The sequence below is a fragment of the Oncorhynchus kisutch genome, linkage group LG10 (genome assembly GCF_002021735.2).
Source record: "Oncorhynchus kisutch isolate 150728-3 linkage group LG10, Okis_V2, whole genome shotgun sequence".
NCBI lineage: Eukaryota > Metazoa > Chordata > Actinopteri > Salmoniformes > Salmonidae > Oncorhynchus > Oncorhynchus kisutch.
The window spans coordinates 13,449,582-13,466,626 of record NC_034183.2 but is presented as its reverse complement, the minus strand read 5'-3'; the positions used below and the strand labels follow the sequence as shown (position 1 = coordinate 13,466,626).

The 17,045-nt window shown below is 41.7% G+C and overlaps 1 protein-coding gene and 1 long non-coding RNA gene across 2 annotated transcripts in view; one reads left to right on the top strand and one right to left on the bottom strand.

Moving 5' to 3' along the window:
* The first annotated feature begins 785 nt into the window (after positions 1-785).
* LOC116375729 (uncharacterized) lies at positions 786-3,343 on the top strand. Its single transcript, XR_004211110.1, has 3 exons — positions 786-1,131; positions 1,240-1,534; positions 1,868-3,343. It is a non-coding gene; the product is annotated as an uncharacterized LOC116375729 (long non-coding RNA).
* Positions 3,344-15,332: 11,989 nt separating this feature from the next.
* The window catches only part of LOC109897772 (metabotropic glutamate receptor 8), a 197,432-nt gene continuing 195,719 nt past the window's right edge, over positions 15,333-17,045 (bottom strand). The window contains exons 10-11 of the mRNA XM_031833147.1: positions 16,764-17,010; positions 15,333-15,927 (exon numbers count right to left, since the gene is read on the bottom strand). Coding sequence (XP_031689007.1) covers positions 15,878-15,927; positions 16,764-17,010 — 297 coding nt within the window. The 3' untranslated portion in view covers positions 15,333-15,877. The remainder of the gene's footprint in view (positions 15,928-16,763; positions 17,011-17,045) is intronic.

Below are 17,045 nucleotides of genomic sequence, written 5' to 3'. Positions count from 1 at the left end.
TCCCTCTAGTGGTGTGGGGGCTGTGCTTTGACAAAGTGGGTGGGGTTATATCCTGCCTGTTTGGCCCTGTCCGGGGGGTATCATCGGATGTGGCCACAGTGTCTCCTGACCCCTCCTGTCTCAGCCTCCAGTATTTATGTTGCAGTAGTTTATGTGTCGGGGGGCTAGGGTCAGTTTGTTATATCTGGAGTACTTGTCCTGTCTTATCCAGTGTCCTGTGTGAATTTAAGTATGCGCTCTCTAATTCTCTCTTTCTCTCTTTCTTTCTCTCTCTCTCTCTGAGGACCTGAGCCCTAGGACCATGCCTCAGGACTACCTGGCATGATGACTCCTTGCTGTCCCCTGTCCGCCTGGCCGTGCTGCTGCTCCAGTTTCAACTGTTCTGCCTGCGGCTATGGAATCCTGACCTGTTCACCGGACGTGCTACCTGTCCCAGACCTGCTATTTTCAACTCTCTAGAGACAGCAGGAGTGGTAGAGATACTTTTGATGATCGGCTATGAAAAGCCAACTGACATTTACTCCTGATGTGCTGACTTGCTGCACCCTCGGCAACTACTGTGATTATTATTATTTGACCATGCTGGTCATTTATGAACATTTTGAACATCTTGGCCATGTTCTGTTATAATCTCCACCCGGCACAGCCAGAAGAGGACTGGCCACCCCTCATAGCCTGATTCCTCTCTAGGTTTCTTCCTAGGTTTTGGCCTTTCTAGGGAGTTTTTCCTAGCCAACGTGCTTCAACACCTTCATTGCTTGCTGTTTGGGGTTTTAGGCTGGGTTTCTGTACAGCACTTTGAGATATCAGCTGATGTACAAAGGGCTATATAAATACATTTGATTTGATTTGCATGTCACCTGCTGAACCTCATTGCAACAGATTCTTCGTTGGCAGAAACAAATAGTGATGGCTACAAAAGGTTGTGCAGGTGGTCTTTTGCCAAATGCCATGTGGAATAAAATGGTCAACCTTAGCTGCTGAAGTTGTAGAGAATGAGTGCAAACTGCAGTTGATCCGTCAAACACGTTGGAACTCAACTTACCTGACTGTGGAGAGGATCACACGTATCATACAAGAGAAGGGGGAGGATACCATAAGAAATGTGTGTGAAGAATTAGAAGTGAAAATGTGAGTAGCAATTCTTTGAATCAATGTAATGTTTTCCTATTACAGTAATATTTATTGTCCATGAAATGTTAGAATTCTAAGAGATATTACATTTACCTTCTCTTTCAGGCTGAGCCCGGCAGAAATGTTCTTCTTGAATGTGTACTGCAAAGTGATGAAGCCTTTGGTCTCCGCTTTGAACATTCTACAGTCGGAGACCAACACTCATATGGGGTGGCTGCTGCTAGTGATCTTCTTACTAAAAGCAAAACTTCAAAGGCTGGAAGCATCTTTCCAAATGTGCCTACCACTTATCAGAGCCATTCAGAACGGTCTCCAAAAGTGCTTTGGAGAAATGATGGAGGAGTCACAGCTTATTGCTGCTGTACGTCTTGGACTGACAAAGCTGATGTCATCACAGCCGGTATGATTTCTTTACTCTTTTGGTCTTTGAGTCTTTTCTTTAATTGTTTTTTGTTATGTTTTTATTTTTTTCATTATTTAAGTTGCATTACAGGTGCTGGACCTTTGCATATAACTATGTCTGGGTACAGCCAGACATGGACTCACCTCATTAGAGAATTTGTTAGGTCTGAATGTATTTGAGCAATTCGAATCAATCTCAGTATATGAGAATAACAAGTGTTGAAGTCTTTGTTAGAGCCACTGCAATGTCAATAATATGATTGTGTTGCCAGCCAAATATAGTTTGCTGAAACACTGAATATGTGAATTTTGTTTTATTTCCAATGTACAGGTATGGCGTCCCTGAAGAATTATCGTGAAACAATCACACAGGACGAGACTGAGCATCTAAGGCAGCATTCATCTGATGAAGAGGATTAGAAGGCACAGGGGAAATGGTCAGAAGATACATGGGAGCTGGATGGATATCTTGCTAGTCCATCGGACAAAATGGATTTACTTCATTTTTTCCCGTACCTTTATATAACTAGGCAAGTCAGTTAAGAACAAATTATTATTTTCAATGACGGCTTTGGAACAGTGGGTTAACTGCCTTATTCAGGGGCAGAACGACAGGTTTTTTCCTTATCAGCTCGGGGATTTGATCTTGCAACCTTTTGGTTACAAGTCCAATGCTCTAACTACTAGGCTGCCTGCCGCCACATATAGAAGTTGTCACTCAAACTCAACACAGGCCTGCCTGCTTCTGCCGCCTGTGAGCATCTTTTAAGCTGTGCTGGACTACTCTACACTGCAAGCGAGCCAGGATAGACTAAATTAACTGTCACGCTGGTATAAAGGATTTTGGAGACAGGCGCAGGAATACACAATGGGGGTTTTTAATACACCCAAAACAAACACGTACACAAAAACACTGGGCTGTACCGAAACAAAAGAGCGAGGGTAAACCTCGTTGACCGACACGGGACGATACCCGTAACACACAATATATATAGCACACAGCATAACAGCTGCACCAACGCATAGGTACTCACACCACCAACGGACATGAGAACAATAAATGACAAGACCATGGAAATCAAAGGGCACATCAACACAAATACTAATCAGTGGGAATAGGGGACAGGTGTGCATGATGAATGGAGGGATCTGTGACATTAACTTAGAAAATCATCTCATACTGAAACTGAATGGCAAATTCAGAGAAGTGAAGCGAGTTAAGTGTTCGATAGGTAGTTCCACTAAAAATGTGCCTTTTGAACATTCTTTTGAACATTTGTGTATGGGAAGTTGAAGATTTTATGTTAAATATATATACAACAAAATATATATCTTATCTTGTTGGTTATTTTCTGGTGTTTATGGAACATTTGCCACACCCTTTTCATATTCTTGTAAAAGGAGAATAAAAATAACCATCAAAATTGAAATAGCAAATTATTTTAGAAGTAACTTAGTAACCTTTACTCTGAGTACTTTTTATATGTGGTACTTTTTACTTTTACTTGAGTCGTTTTTTACACCAGTACTTTTACTTCTACTTGATTACAATTTCATTAAAGTAACAGTACTTCTACTTGAATGGATTTTACAGTACTCATTCCACCACTGCTAAAGTATCAAAAGTAAATGTATGATTCATTTCAAATTCCTTATATTAAGCAAACGAGACAGCACGATTGTCTTGTTTTTTTTCCATTTACGGATAGCCAGCAGCACACTCCCAACACTTAGATAATAATTTACAACAAAGCGTTTGTGTTTAGTGAGTCCGTCAGATCAGAGGCAGTAGGGATGACCAGGGATGTTCTCTGTTTAGTGAGTCCGTCAGATCAGAGGCAGTAGGGATGACCAGGGATGTTCTCTGTTTAGTGAGTCCGTCAGATCAGAGGCAGTAGGGATGACCAGGGATGTTCTCTGTTTAGTGAGTCCGTCAGATCAGAGGCAGTAGGGATGACCAGGGATGTTCTCTGTTTAGTGAGTCCGTCAGATCAGAGGCAGTAGGGATGACCAGGGATGTTCTCTGTTTAGTGAGTCCGTCAGATCAGAGGCAGTAGGGATGACCAGGGATGTTCTCTGTTTAGTGAGTCCGTCAGATCAGAGGCTGTAGGGAGGACCAGGGATGTTCTCTGTTTAGTGAGTCCGTCAGATCAGAGGCAGTAGGGATGACCAGGGATGTTCTCTTGATAAGTGTGGTAATTGGACCATTTCCCTGTCCTGCTAACCATTCAAAATGTAAAGAGTACTTTTGGGTGTAAGTGAAAATGTATGGAGTAAAAAGTACATAATTTTCTTTAGGAATGTAGTAAAAGTAAATGTTGTCAAAAATATAAATAGTAAAGTAAAGTACAGACTTAAGTAGTACTTCAAAGATTTTTTTACTGAAGTCCTTTACAGGACTGTAAACAACAGATGGGAGCGTTTGTTGTGCCTTGCTTGTTTTAATAACAGACACGTGCAGCCCGCTGCTCCCAGGTTTTTCCTTGTCCCTGTCTTTAACCGTCCAACCAGTAGCAACACACTGCTTTGTCTGTCTGATGCAGAGGCCCCCCTAAGCAAATAATCTTCTGATGACTATGCAGGAAATACAAAAAGTTGATGGATAGGGATGAAACATAGGGGTAAATGTTATTCATAATGCTTCTGCAATGGGATAATTTAAGTGAACGTATTATTTCAAATGTTGAAAAGCAGGTTTGGCTGAGTAGTTGAGGGAATTAAAGTCCCTTTAGTAAACTGACTATGCATTGGTGGACAGCGCCACTGTTCTGAAATGGTTTGAACCCTGTAGAGACTAGGCAGCATTTGAGGACAGCACCACAGTGCTGAAATTGGACAAAGCACCGGACACTAAGAAAATGTTAGGAACCGTTAAATAAAGAATTTCAAATATTATATCACACACTCTTTGATATTGATATTGCCCACCTCTTTGTAGTCTAAGTGATTTGGTACCTCTCACGTACATCGTTGAGGGATATGCAGGTGTCCACAATATTGTTTGTAAGCAAACCAATCCAGGAGCTGTACCAGTTCCAGTTTGGACTCTTCTGCCACAATCATGAGATATAGACCCTCATCGCAATCCAGCTGGAAAGTAGACAGAGTGGAACTAATGGAGGATGTTATTGCAGGGTAGAGTATTTCTCTCATGGTTGGGGGCCTGTCTCGTTTGTGAAGTAATTATACCAAATATGAACACTTTGGTCGCTCATGAAACAGTCCCAGACTGCAGAGCATCTAATGAAGGTGACAATTTATGGAGGTCCTGGGGTTTGCTCCCCTGTGGAAGCCAGTATGGTGGTGAGGATGGCGAGGGCAAGATACCAGATGGTATTTTTCTTATCTCTCAGATACCAGATACCCCCTTATTTCCTGTCAGACCTGGGATTTGAACCAGCAACTGTCATGTTACTGGTCCACCTCTCTAACCTCCAGGCTAATTTAAAACTAGAATGTGCTTTAGGATCGTGTATTATTGTAAGGGGGGTGCGTGCTGGTGGCAGGGTAATCAGGCGCAGGAGATCGAACTTGGTATAAACGGAACAGTTTAATAAGTGCTCAAAAACTCAGAAAACCAAAATATGCAAAAGAATACAAGTGGGTACAAAACCCGTCGCACACCAGAACATAACTTGCACATAGCTTACAAACAAACAATCACAGACAAGGACATGAGGGGGAACAGAGGGTTAAATACACAACATCTAATTGATGGGATTGGAACCAGGTGTGATACAAGACAAAACAAAACCAAGGGGAAATGAAAAGAGGATCAGCGATGGCTAGAAACGCCGCCCGAACCAGGAGAGGGACCAACTTCGGCAGAAGTTGTGACAATTATGTCAAACTAAAGATAGCGGTATAGACTAAATAAATGCTCATCAGATAAAGTGCTCAATGCTGTAGGCCTGTATCTTTCCTACGCCCATATGAGGATAAGACCTTTGATTTGATTTCTGAAGACAGAAAATCCACCTCACCACTTTATCTCAGCATTCAGAAAGTCCAAAGAGAACATCTTAAATGACAAGAGAATACATTTATGTTTGAGTCATTAAGCAGACCCTCTTATCCAGAGCGACTTACAGTAAGTAGAGAGTGCATACATTTTCGTACTAGTCCCCTGTGGGAATCAAATCCGCAACCCTGGCATTGCAAGCACTGTGCTCTGCCAGGTAAGCCACACTGGAACCCTGATGACTAATCACTGAAAACTATACATTTCTCTATAAGTATGCACATCATTTAACATGACATATTGAGGACAAAGAATCTGATCTGAAAATTCGATCTGAAGTACCTAATGGGATACGGAAGACAAATATTCCAGTCTCTTTTGTCTATGCTAGATTTCCACAAGTGCATAGAGGGCTAGGAATTGATTTGGGATTGGCAAATGCCTCTAATGGGTTACAACATGGACACAACTATGCTGTCAAAGCCATTGAAGAATTTGGCCTAGCAATCGTCTCTCCATGATGGCTTGGTGTATTTTCCTGTTGCTCTTATTTTATCAGAAGAACATTTTCATTTCAAAATGCATTGTTTGACATCAATATTTTCCCCGATTTCGAAGGATTTACACAAATACAGTAGCTGTATATCCAGACATACTTGATTCAGTTCAAAGTTCAGGGTTAGTTTATTTTTCGCCCTTGCTTATTAAGAAGTTGGTCAACTGGCAGCCTAGATAATTGCTGGCAGCCTGGCAGCCTAGAAACATACTCAAGGCACAAAAACATTTGTGTCTTGAGTATGTATCTGGCTGAAACCACCTGAAACATTAGAATGCACGTTAGAGTGCATGTTAGAGTGCACATTCTGGTTTATCCTTCTGGTCAGTCAAACGAAGGGATTTCTCACTGTTGGACGATGGAAGGCTACATTTATTTGGGGATTTATTTCACTCCTTAATGCCACATGTCAACATTATGTTGAGCCAGTTTAAGAGGTGTGATATTGACACCACTGTGCTCTGGGGATCATCTAAAGCTTGGTGTACAACATGCAAAAGGTCAACAACTCACTCATCTTTTCTCCCCCATCGATGGCCTGACCAGCAGCCGTACCAATGGATAGTTGTTGTGGCATTGTGTGACTATCCTTGCTCATGCCAAAGATCGTTTCTCTGTCTGAATAATTACAACAAAGACAATGCTTGCATGATTAACCAACCGGCATTGAGCAAAGCACTTAACCCCAAACCTGCTCCAGGGGCGCCGCTCTGTGACTGACCCTGCGCTGCTCCCAGCCTACCTTCTTCCACATGCAGAATCTTTGAAGACTCTTCGGGAGGGAACTTACAACATTCTGAGACTAAGTTAATAAGGATATGGCTGGTGTTGTAAATCAAAATTCCCCAAGAGCCATATGGCTAATGTTATCTTAATCAATAAACACCAAACTCTGCATGATCGACAGATAGAAATGTCTCCTACAGGTCGTAGTCTAATCTAGGCAATAAAACAATGCCATTGTCTGACATTGAATCAAAGAATCTCTGGAAAGTGGGCACTCATTAGAATTTAACAACAGGAAAATGTACTTCCAGGGATTATTTTATCTGTATTGTATTGTGAGACTTGGTTTAATTGGTTTAAGACTTGGTTTAATATTTGAATTTACATGTTACTTTTTCAAACAAGGAGGTGTCTAATCACCACTCCTCAATGTGATTAGTGACTGCAATCTGTCACTGACATGGGGGTTTTCTTGTAGGATTGTAGGCAAGCGCACATGATGTGGTGTTATTAGACAAGAACAGAGATGTGTGGGTCTGGAAATAAATTAGTCTATGGGTGGTATGTTACATAGTTGAGTTATTCCAATGAATCTTTGCAAAACGCACTCAGTTGTGTATGATTACTTTGGATAAGGTTCACATGCTGCATTGCACGGCCATACAACCTCTTGCTGTGCTGACCTAAATACTTATTTTTTTGTTTCATTCATTTGGTATATGACAGTACTGTAGCTCACACCACGTGGAGATGTCACATCGAACTACATACACAAAATCTGTGAATATGTGCCTACATTGCAAGAGACACTCACAAAAGAAGTATGTACACAATGTACCATTTCTCTCAAGCAGGCCTTGGTGGCTAGTGATGTTTTATTTAAAAAGTAGATTTGCGATTGGCTGCTATAAGTGATGCTGTAATCTTGGGGAAAAGCACACTGTCATTGCCATTAATAAGAGGGAGGGGATGGTGACTCTTTCAATAATAACCAAATGGTGGAAAAATGAACAGTAAAACTAGATTTTTAACGCATGACGATACACCATGGATAATTGTTAGAACCAAGTATTTAGTTTATTTGTTATAATTAATTGGTAATGTATAAGTGAATAGGTTGGTTTACTTTTAAGTTTAAGTTTTGACCAATAAGGTCGCTTGTTAAGCTGTGGCCAATGGGGGAGTTGACCTGGTTAACGGGAGGCCTGGGGGAAAAGAGAGGGAGAGAGACGTTGAGAAAAGGATGAACGTTACATTATGACCGTTGGTGAAGAAAAATGATAAAAGAAGACGATAAAAATAGAACCAAACCCATACCTACTGAGTTTTGAAGGGATTTTATAAGAGAGTTGTTATAATTTTGTTAAGAAAGACTTAGTAAAGACTGAAGCTACTGTCTCATCGTGGAGGTATTGGACAGCCTTGAGGGTAGCCTAGCATCGTGTGAAACCAAATGAGAATTGCTTGGGAAAGATTAACGAGTTCATGTTCCCATGGGATATCGGTTACTGCTAAAGAGTACTGTCTGCATTGATAGCTGTGCTTGCTGTGGATCTTGTGAGGATACCTGCAAGGAACTGCTATACTTCACTGAGGGAATATCCACGAGTAGTGAGTAACCACAACGGTGGGGAGCTTCTGGACTTTATGTGTGTCTTCATTTTTCTTTTGCTCCAACGCGCGCCAACGTGTTAAGCAAGCTTGAAATAATTTGGACATGGGTTGTGCACGACTCTTGGGGTTTAATATTTTTTATTTCTTTTGATGTGGTGCTTTGAAAATGTAATAATACACATCTTGAAACGTATGTATGTTGCCTTGGTGCAGTCATTTACTGTTTCAATTTAATTTAATGCATGGGAAAGCATATCCTTATACAATAACAACAATCTATAATCATTCCATCCGAAGTTAACACCCTATTTGTCATCACCTTAGATAGTTTACAGCAGGGATTCTTATTGGAGATGTCCTTCTCACCTAACATCCCATGCTGTTGAGATATTCTACGTAACTTAATATCGTGGGAGTCAAATTCGAGCCTGGTGAGAGGGTTACACAGGCACAGGCCATCCAGCAACCGTTGTCTTCACCAGAATTCCGCTGGGGAATTAACAAGATAATTATAGTTACTTCGGGAGGAAGAGCGGGAGGGAGAGAAAGAGGGAGTATAGTGTGTGTGTGATAAATCAGGCTTCTCCTGCGTGGTTGGTCAGCAGTCAGTGGCCACAGCAAGTTGTGTGTGAGACATGCAGTAGATGCTGAGAAGAGAGATCAACACGTTAGTTCTCCTCTCATTTATGAGTTTATCCCTGGTTCCACCCAAAATACTGGGCTGCTTTCAGTGTTATTCAACATGACAGAATGTTCAGATATAAATAAATCATGTAGATCAGACATGCTTCTAATATCATGTGAAAGTTTGCTACCCAACATTCCAACCTGCAATGTACAGAACGTTGCGCCCTCCTGAGCGCAACTCTGGTCTGCTCTGCTAGAGATATGGATCTGCACATCTGAGTATTCCTACTACAGCCTTAGTCTTAGGGCAGACATGCTCTGTGGGGGAATTGAACTGCTACTGTATCAGTCATGGTCATTGAGATTAAGGGAGTGCTGTACCATCTATGACTTATCAGTATTCCTAACCCTTAGCAGAGAGTGACTAATTGAGACCCTATGATTCATAGAAAATTAAAGAACCTGCTCATTTCATGAAAGCTGGAGGGAGTTGTTGGTCCCATCAGATTTGTTTCGCTCATCCTTAACCCAAATACAGAACCGATTGCCCTATTGGGCTTGTCACACACCTGTTTTAAATGATTATACACTGTCCAGCCTTGAAATCCATAGCTCTGTATGAATTTGAGAGCTGTTTCCCCTAGGCCCATCCATCAGATTATCAAACAAGTGGCAGGGTCAGGCTGTTGAAATGGCAGATTGTGGCTTTAACTCTGAAAATGTCAAGTATAATGTGCCAACAAAAGTGACAGAAGCTAGTGAACTGGTAGTGACAACCCCTGGTAGAAAATAAATAAGCAAGCTGTCACTCCCAGGCAAAAGTGTCCTTTTTCTAATTTCAGCAAAATCATCCTTCATTTTGGCTTACTTGTAAGAATTTGACACTTCAATGCAAACTGAGATTCCATTCTCTGCTTAAAAAAACGGATTCCTGTGGTGCTGCCCTGTTGCACCCTCTACAACCACTGTGATTATTATTATCTGACCGTGCTGGTCATCTATGAAAGTTTGAACATCTTGGCAATGTACTGTTATAATCTCCACCCGGCACAGCCAGAAGAGGACTGGCCACCCCTTAGAGCCTGGTTCCTCTCTAGGTTTCTTCCTAGGTTCCTGCCTTTCTAGGGAGTTTTTCCTAGCCACCGTGCTTCTACATCTGCATTGCTTGCTGTTTGGGGTTTTAGGCTGGGTTTCTGTACAGCACTATGTGACATCGGCTGATGTAAAAAGGGCTTTATGAATACATTTGATTGATTGATTGACTGAATTGAATTCAGTACCATTTTGGGTTCCGATTTGAAATGTGATTCAAGAGAAATACGAATACTACATGACTACATGTTCAGGAATATATCATCCTTTGTTGCAGTGAATGTGGCTGATGCTTCTATCATGACTTAAGCAATTTGGTTAGGTCCTTATGGCATCAACTAGTGAATACACTGAATATTTCTTCCTAGTTAGGAGACTGTGCAAGACCTGCAGAGGCTGCAATAAGTCATAGTCCATGTCATTGTGAATTAGCCCAATGTATCATAGCATTTTGCCTTTGAGCAATCCTGAGGTTTAACCGCATTTAGGTCTAATTTCAACCATCAATGCAATTCAAACCCATCCAAAATACCTGCATTCACATTTTCAGGATAAAAAAGTAAATGTCTGAAGGTACCAGGAAGAGAGGGAGATGTTTGGTGTTAGTTATAAGACACAAGATGGCCAACCAAGCAAGCACCACACTATCAGTCACAGTGCAGCAAAGAGGCCATCTGGGATTTATCAGGCCTGATTGCTACTCAGCCAATTGATCCCTTGGCAATTCAAAGAGAGGCTTCGGCACTTCCCCAGCCTCCCCTCTCCGTCCGGGCTCAGACATGAAAGAGCTGTGCTCCACAGGACTGGCCAGAGTCCGCCATAAATCGATAACTCAGAATATCGCCAGAAGGTCAGAAATAAACTTCCACAGCTGTTTCTAATGACAGCATAGAATGGACTGGAGTTTGTCTTATAAGATTCTGAAATACGTTGATCCATAAGAATGATATAAACAGTTGAGAGGGATGGTTTTACTGGATGAAAGCCATTTGTGGTTTGAATATTGTTTAATAATTAAGTTGACGGTAGAGAACTTGATAGAGATCGTTCTACAACACTAGACTCACGAGATCGTCATACATCACTGGACTCACGAGATCGTTCTACAACACTGGACTCACGAGATCGTCCTACATCACTGGACTCACGAGATCGTCCTACAACACTGGACTCAAGAGATCGTCTTACAACACTGGACTCACGAGATCGTTCTACAACACTAGACTCACGAGATCGTCCTACATCACTGGACTCACGAGATCGTCCTACAACACTGGACTCACGAGATCGTCCTACAACAGTGGACTCACGAGATCGTTCTACAACACTGGACTCACGAGATCGTCCTACAACACTGGACTCACGAGATCGTCCTACAACACTGGACTCACGAGATCGTCCTACAACACTGGACTCACGAGATCGTCCTACAACACTGGACTCACGAGATCGTCCTACAACACTGGACTCACGAGATCGTCCTACAACACTGGACTCACAAGATCGTCCTACAACACTGGACTCACGAGATCGTCCTACAACACTGGACTCACGAGATCGTCCTACAACACTGGACTCACGAGATCGTCCTACAACACTGGACTCACGAGATCGTCCTACATCACTGGACTCACGAGATCGTCCTACAACACTGGACTCACGAGATCGTCCTACAACACTGGACTCACGAGATCGTCCTACAACACTGGACTCACGAGATCGTCCTACAACACTGGACTCACAAGATCGTCCTACAACACTGGACTCACGAGATGTCACCTTACCAAGATCTTCTTTTGGTTTCTCAAATCAAATGAGGTTGGTTTTACGTTATAAAATAGATACAATTTATGAAATATGTCAGGAAGGAAATGCCAATTTTTGGGAAAGGCTTAAAAGAGTTTCAATTGACAAAGCACACTGCATATCTAATTGATCTCTATTCACTCAGATCTCCCTTCTCCCAACAGTGACACACCGAGGGTCATTAGAGTATTGTAAGCGCTCAGTGGATAATTGGCTGAGTCGCCACCCATACAGGAGCATGGAGGAAGTGCTTAGTAGCAGGGAACCTCCAGTATGTCTGTCAAAGAACCAATTAAGCTTATGGTGCAGGATCCTCAGTCTTCTTCCCTCAAAGAGCTCACTAAAGGTAAAGAAAGAGACAAGGGGATGAATCCAAATACAGCAGTGTAAAGTGGCCCCCTATCCTACTGTATACAAAACTCATTATTTTTTGTCATTGGTATAAAATAACAACACAGGTAAGACCAATAGGCGGAGTCTATAGGTGGAGTTGGGGTAGTCTGTAGATGGAGTTGGGGTAGTCTATAGGTGGAGTTGGTAGTCTGTAGATGGAGTTGGGGTACTCTATAGGTGGAGTTGGGGTACTCTATAGGTGGAGTTGTGGTAGTCCTATAGATGGGGTTGGGGTAGTCTATAGGTGGAGTTTGGGTAGTCTATAGGTGCAGTTGGGAGAGTCTATAAATGGAGTTTGGGTTGTCTATAGGTGGAGTTGCTGCCACACATTTAAGTCTCCCTGTTTCGGGAAGATCAATATGCCCAAACTATTTTTACAAGCCGTGATGACACTGGGGACTGCTTGGCTGTCGTTAGTCGGCCAAAACTCAAATAAATCTGAAATGTATAAAAAAAAACATTGCAACCTTTGAGCTGATGAACAGTGTGTCCAAGGACAAGCACCATCATACCCAGTATACTTTATAGTGTGAGATGTCCCATCGCTGCCACTATGAAAACTCTTTGAAGGAAGAAAGTGGGACAGAAGTTGACATGTTTAGTTAATGTGATATTCAAATCTATTTCCTGTTACCACTCTGTCAATAAACATCAACATTTATCAACATTTAGTAATAGGAAATTAAAGTAGAGAGAGCAGTTAGCAGCAAATACTAACATTGTGGGTGCAAGATAAACATACTGAGGATTTATGTTTCGCATCCGTATCTGAAGAGAAGCTCTCAAGTTCTCCCAGCTTCATCTAGTGAAATTATATCATCAACCAGGGAAATATGCATTGAATGCTCACAGGTTCATCACTCAAACTCTCTACCTGCCCTCATTTCTTCAGGAGAAAATGCTGAAATATAATTACATGGTTGAGGAGTTTTCACTTGCAGCTTGTATTGATCTTGCTTTGCCTGTTCCAACAGCTATATTGATTCCCTTGACTGGTTCTTTCATTCTGTAGCAAAGCAGATATGGTACTGTGCAGGGAGTTTTTTTTGTTTTGTCGTGGTATGTTCTGTTAGGTGTGTCAGAATTGCATTCATTCAAATGATTACTCATCCAATTAAGTGACTTGGTTGGAAAGTCTCTTCAAGACCCAAACCCTCATTGTAGCATTATAGTGGTCCCTTGATTCAATTGCAATTACTACAGCATTGCAACATTCTCTACTTTTCTGTTTCGGATTTCCTCTCTTATCGTTATTGTTGCATTATGTTGTTAGCCTGTTCAAGATCGCACTAATGAGCAGAGTGCTAAACATGTCTTTGCTTTGTGTACCCTGCAGACATATTCTTAATATCAGCCACATTACTAAGAAAAAGCTGCTGCACTTGCACACAAAAGCTCAGAGCGTCATGTAAATGTAGGGATTATCTTTCAAGTTAGTCCCCCCCAACCAAAAAAACCTTGTCAAGGCTTGGTGACATTGCGCAGTCAGTAAAATACTGAACAAATATTTGCAAACTGTACTTCATTAATTGCATGTTCCTTCCAGTTGAATTACATAATGCTCACAGGTAACTCATTACATAATTTTGCCACGCCTGTATAAAGATTGTCTCAAGAGAAACAATGTTTGTTTACCTTTGAGACCATTGCGTTTTTGATATTTTTCATAGTTGGCTTTGAGACTTCATACCTTCTTCATCTAATCTGCCTACTTGCCATCCTGATATATTTTTGATGTGTCAAGGCAACCACATTAATGTTAGGACTTGTTGATGCATTGAATATCACTTCCATCTAAACCGAGGCAAACTACTGTACATAAATCATACCCCGCTACCTTACCCTTATACACTGAACAAAAATATAAACTACACATGTAAAGTGTTGGTCCCATATTTCATCAGCTGAAATAAAAGATTCCAGAAATGTTCCATACGCACAAAAAGCTTATTCCTCTCAAATGTTGTGCACACATTGGTTTACATCCCTGTTAGTGAGCATTTGTCCTTTGCCAAGATAATCCACCCACCTGACAGGTATGGCATATTAAAAAGCTGATTAAACAGCATGATCATTACACAGGTGCACCTTGTGCTGAGGACAATAAAAGGCCACTCTAAAATGTGCGGTTTTGTCACACAACACAGTGCCACAGATGCCTCAAGTTTTGAGGGAGTGTGCAATTGGCATGCCGACTGCAGGAATGTCCACCAGAGCTGTTGCCAGAGAATGTATTGATAATTTCTCTACAATAAGCCACCTCCAACGTTGTTTTAAGGAATTTGGCAGTATGTCCAGCCGGCATCACAACCGCAGACCACGAGTATGGCTTTGTATGGGCGAGTGGTTTGCTGAGTGCCCCATGGTGGCGGTGGGGTTAAGGCATGGGTAGGCATAAACTACGGACACAATGCAATGAACCGAATTGCATTTTATCGATGGCAATTTGAATGCACAGAGATAACGTGGCAAGATGCTTAGGTCCATTGTCGTGCCATTCATCCGCCTCCATCACCTCATGTTTCAGCATGATAATGCACGGCTCCATGTCGCAAGGATCTGTACACAACTCCTGGAAGCTGAAAATATCCCAGTTCTTCCATGGCCTGCATATTCACCAGACATATCACCCATTGAGCATGTTTAGGAAGCTCTGGATCGACAACAGCGTGTTCCAGTTCCCAACATTATCCTGCAACTTCGCACAGCCATTGAAGAGGAGTGGGACATCCCACAGGTCACAATCAACAGCTCTATGCAAAGGAGATGTGTGGCGCTGTATGAGGCAAATGGTGGTTACACCAGATACTGACTGGGTTTCTGATCCACGCCCCTACCTTTTTTTAAAGGTCTCTGTAACCAACAGATGCATATCTGTATTTCCAGTTATGTGATATCCATAGATTAGCGTTTAAATTGACTGATTTCCTTATATGAACTAAAATCTTTGAAATTGTTGCATGTTGCGTTTATAGTATTGTTCAGTATTTTTTTACCTCATATACACATCCAACAATGCTAAACATTTCCAAAACATTCCTTTATTATAAATAAAGTATTTGTATAAAAATGTGCATGCTTAAACCATGTCATTAACAGATTTTACAACTCAAGGCTACGATTTAGTTAGCCGATACAGACAGACTCATCTTGTAATGCAGGTCAGACGACATGAGACAAGAATTTGAAATCTTCACAACCACAAAATACGTACAATTAGAATAACAACTAACAAGGTTGATCCCAACAATGTATTTTTAAATGATCTTTTAAATTAGGTTTTGTTTTCCTCTTCTGTTCACCATCCTCTTTCGTTAAGTCTCTTGGATGGTTTGTTTACTGACCATATATATTTTTTGGTCTGCTTCTAACAGGCCCATTAGCTCTGTCTGTGAACATGAAAGAGCAGACATATTTATTTTGGCTGCCACCCTCTCAGACATCATTTTGACTCTGATCAATATCAATGTCTCATGCTTGTTTGAAGGCCCTGTCATGTGTGAATCTGACACATCCAAGTCTGCATGTGGAATTCCTCAGTAATCCTCTATTCAGAGCTTCTCTCTTCAAATGGCATGGTTGGTGTAGCTGACATATGTTGTTTTGGATGATGGCACTGGAAAGACAAAGAATGGAGAGGTTAGTTTCCTAAAGTGTTCTGTCCTCTGTACTAATTGTATTTCTTGCATTCCTTCCCTCAATGCATTACCACATAACCGAACAGTCTTGATGGGAATGTTGAGGCTACCATGGCTTTCTACCGGCGACCTAAACTAATAAAGTTGGCTATGTGAGATTATTAATTACTCACAGTGAAGTTGAATTTTCCAGATGTATTCATGTATTAATTGGAGAAATTGTCCATAAATAGGAAAAAAGCAACACATTTTAGAGATCAAACTGTGCAGTCAGCACAAACGTGACAAGTAAATAACCGGATGCTTGCTTGCCTGTATGTAACTTCTGCAGACGGGCTCAGAAAGGCCTTTGAAGTCTAAATCCGAGCGATGAACAGTTTTGCCTAATCAGTTCTCAGGTGTCTTTTTAACTATCATAGATGAGATAATACAAAACATTTTCTACAAGCTGATTTCAACAACGATATCTCAGATACTGCTATAGCTGAGGAACTGCGCTTGATTTTACTGTATGTAGAAATTCCAAAGCCTGTTGCCAAGCATGTGTTTGAAACTAACATAGGCTACACAAAAATACAATTATTGGTAAAAAAAAAATGGGGGTGGTTGTATAATAGTGGTTCCCGAACTGTGGGGTGACACCAACAAGAGGGGTGTGAACTGTTTGTGTCATAAAAAGTGGTTGTTTCCATAAAAAGAGACAGGAGAGGCGCGGGATGTTCACCAATAATGGAAGGCAGGCCTGAGTGACAAAGTTTGGGAACTCCTGGTATACTATGTTAAGAAGGGGATCAGATCACATGTTTATACTCACTGCTGGTGTCCATGCCCTCGCAGAGTTCGGTCTTCACCTCTCCGTTGGGTCGCTCGGAGGTTAGCTGGGACAGCTTGCTGGTCATGGTGGCGACAGTGACAATGGCCTTGAAGCTGCGCTTGCGCTTGGGGACGTTCTGCTCTGGGTGGAAGATGATGATGTAGACCTTGGGCATGTAGAGCAGTCCCAGGGAGACGGAGGCGCTCAGGCTGAGGGAGACGGTTAGCGTGGCTGTCTGGATGTACATCTAGAGAGAGAGAGAGAGAGAGATATGAGTCAGGT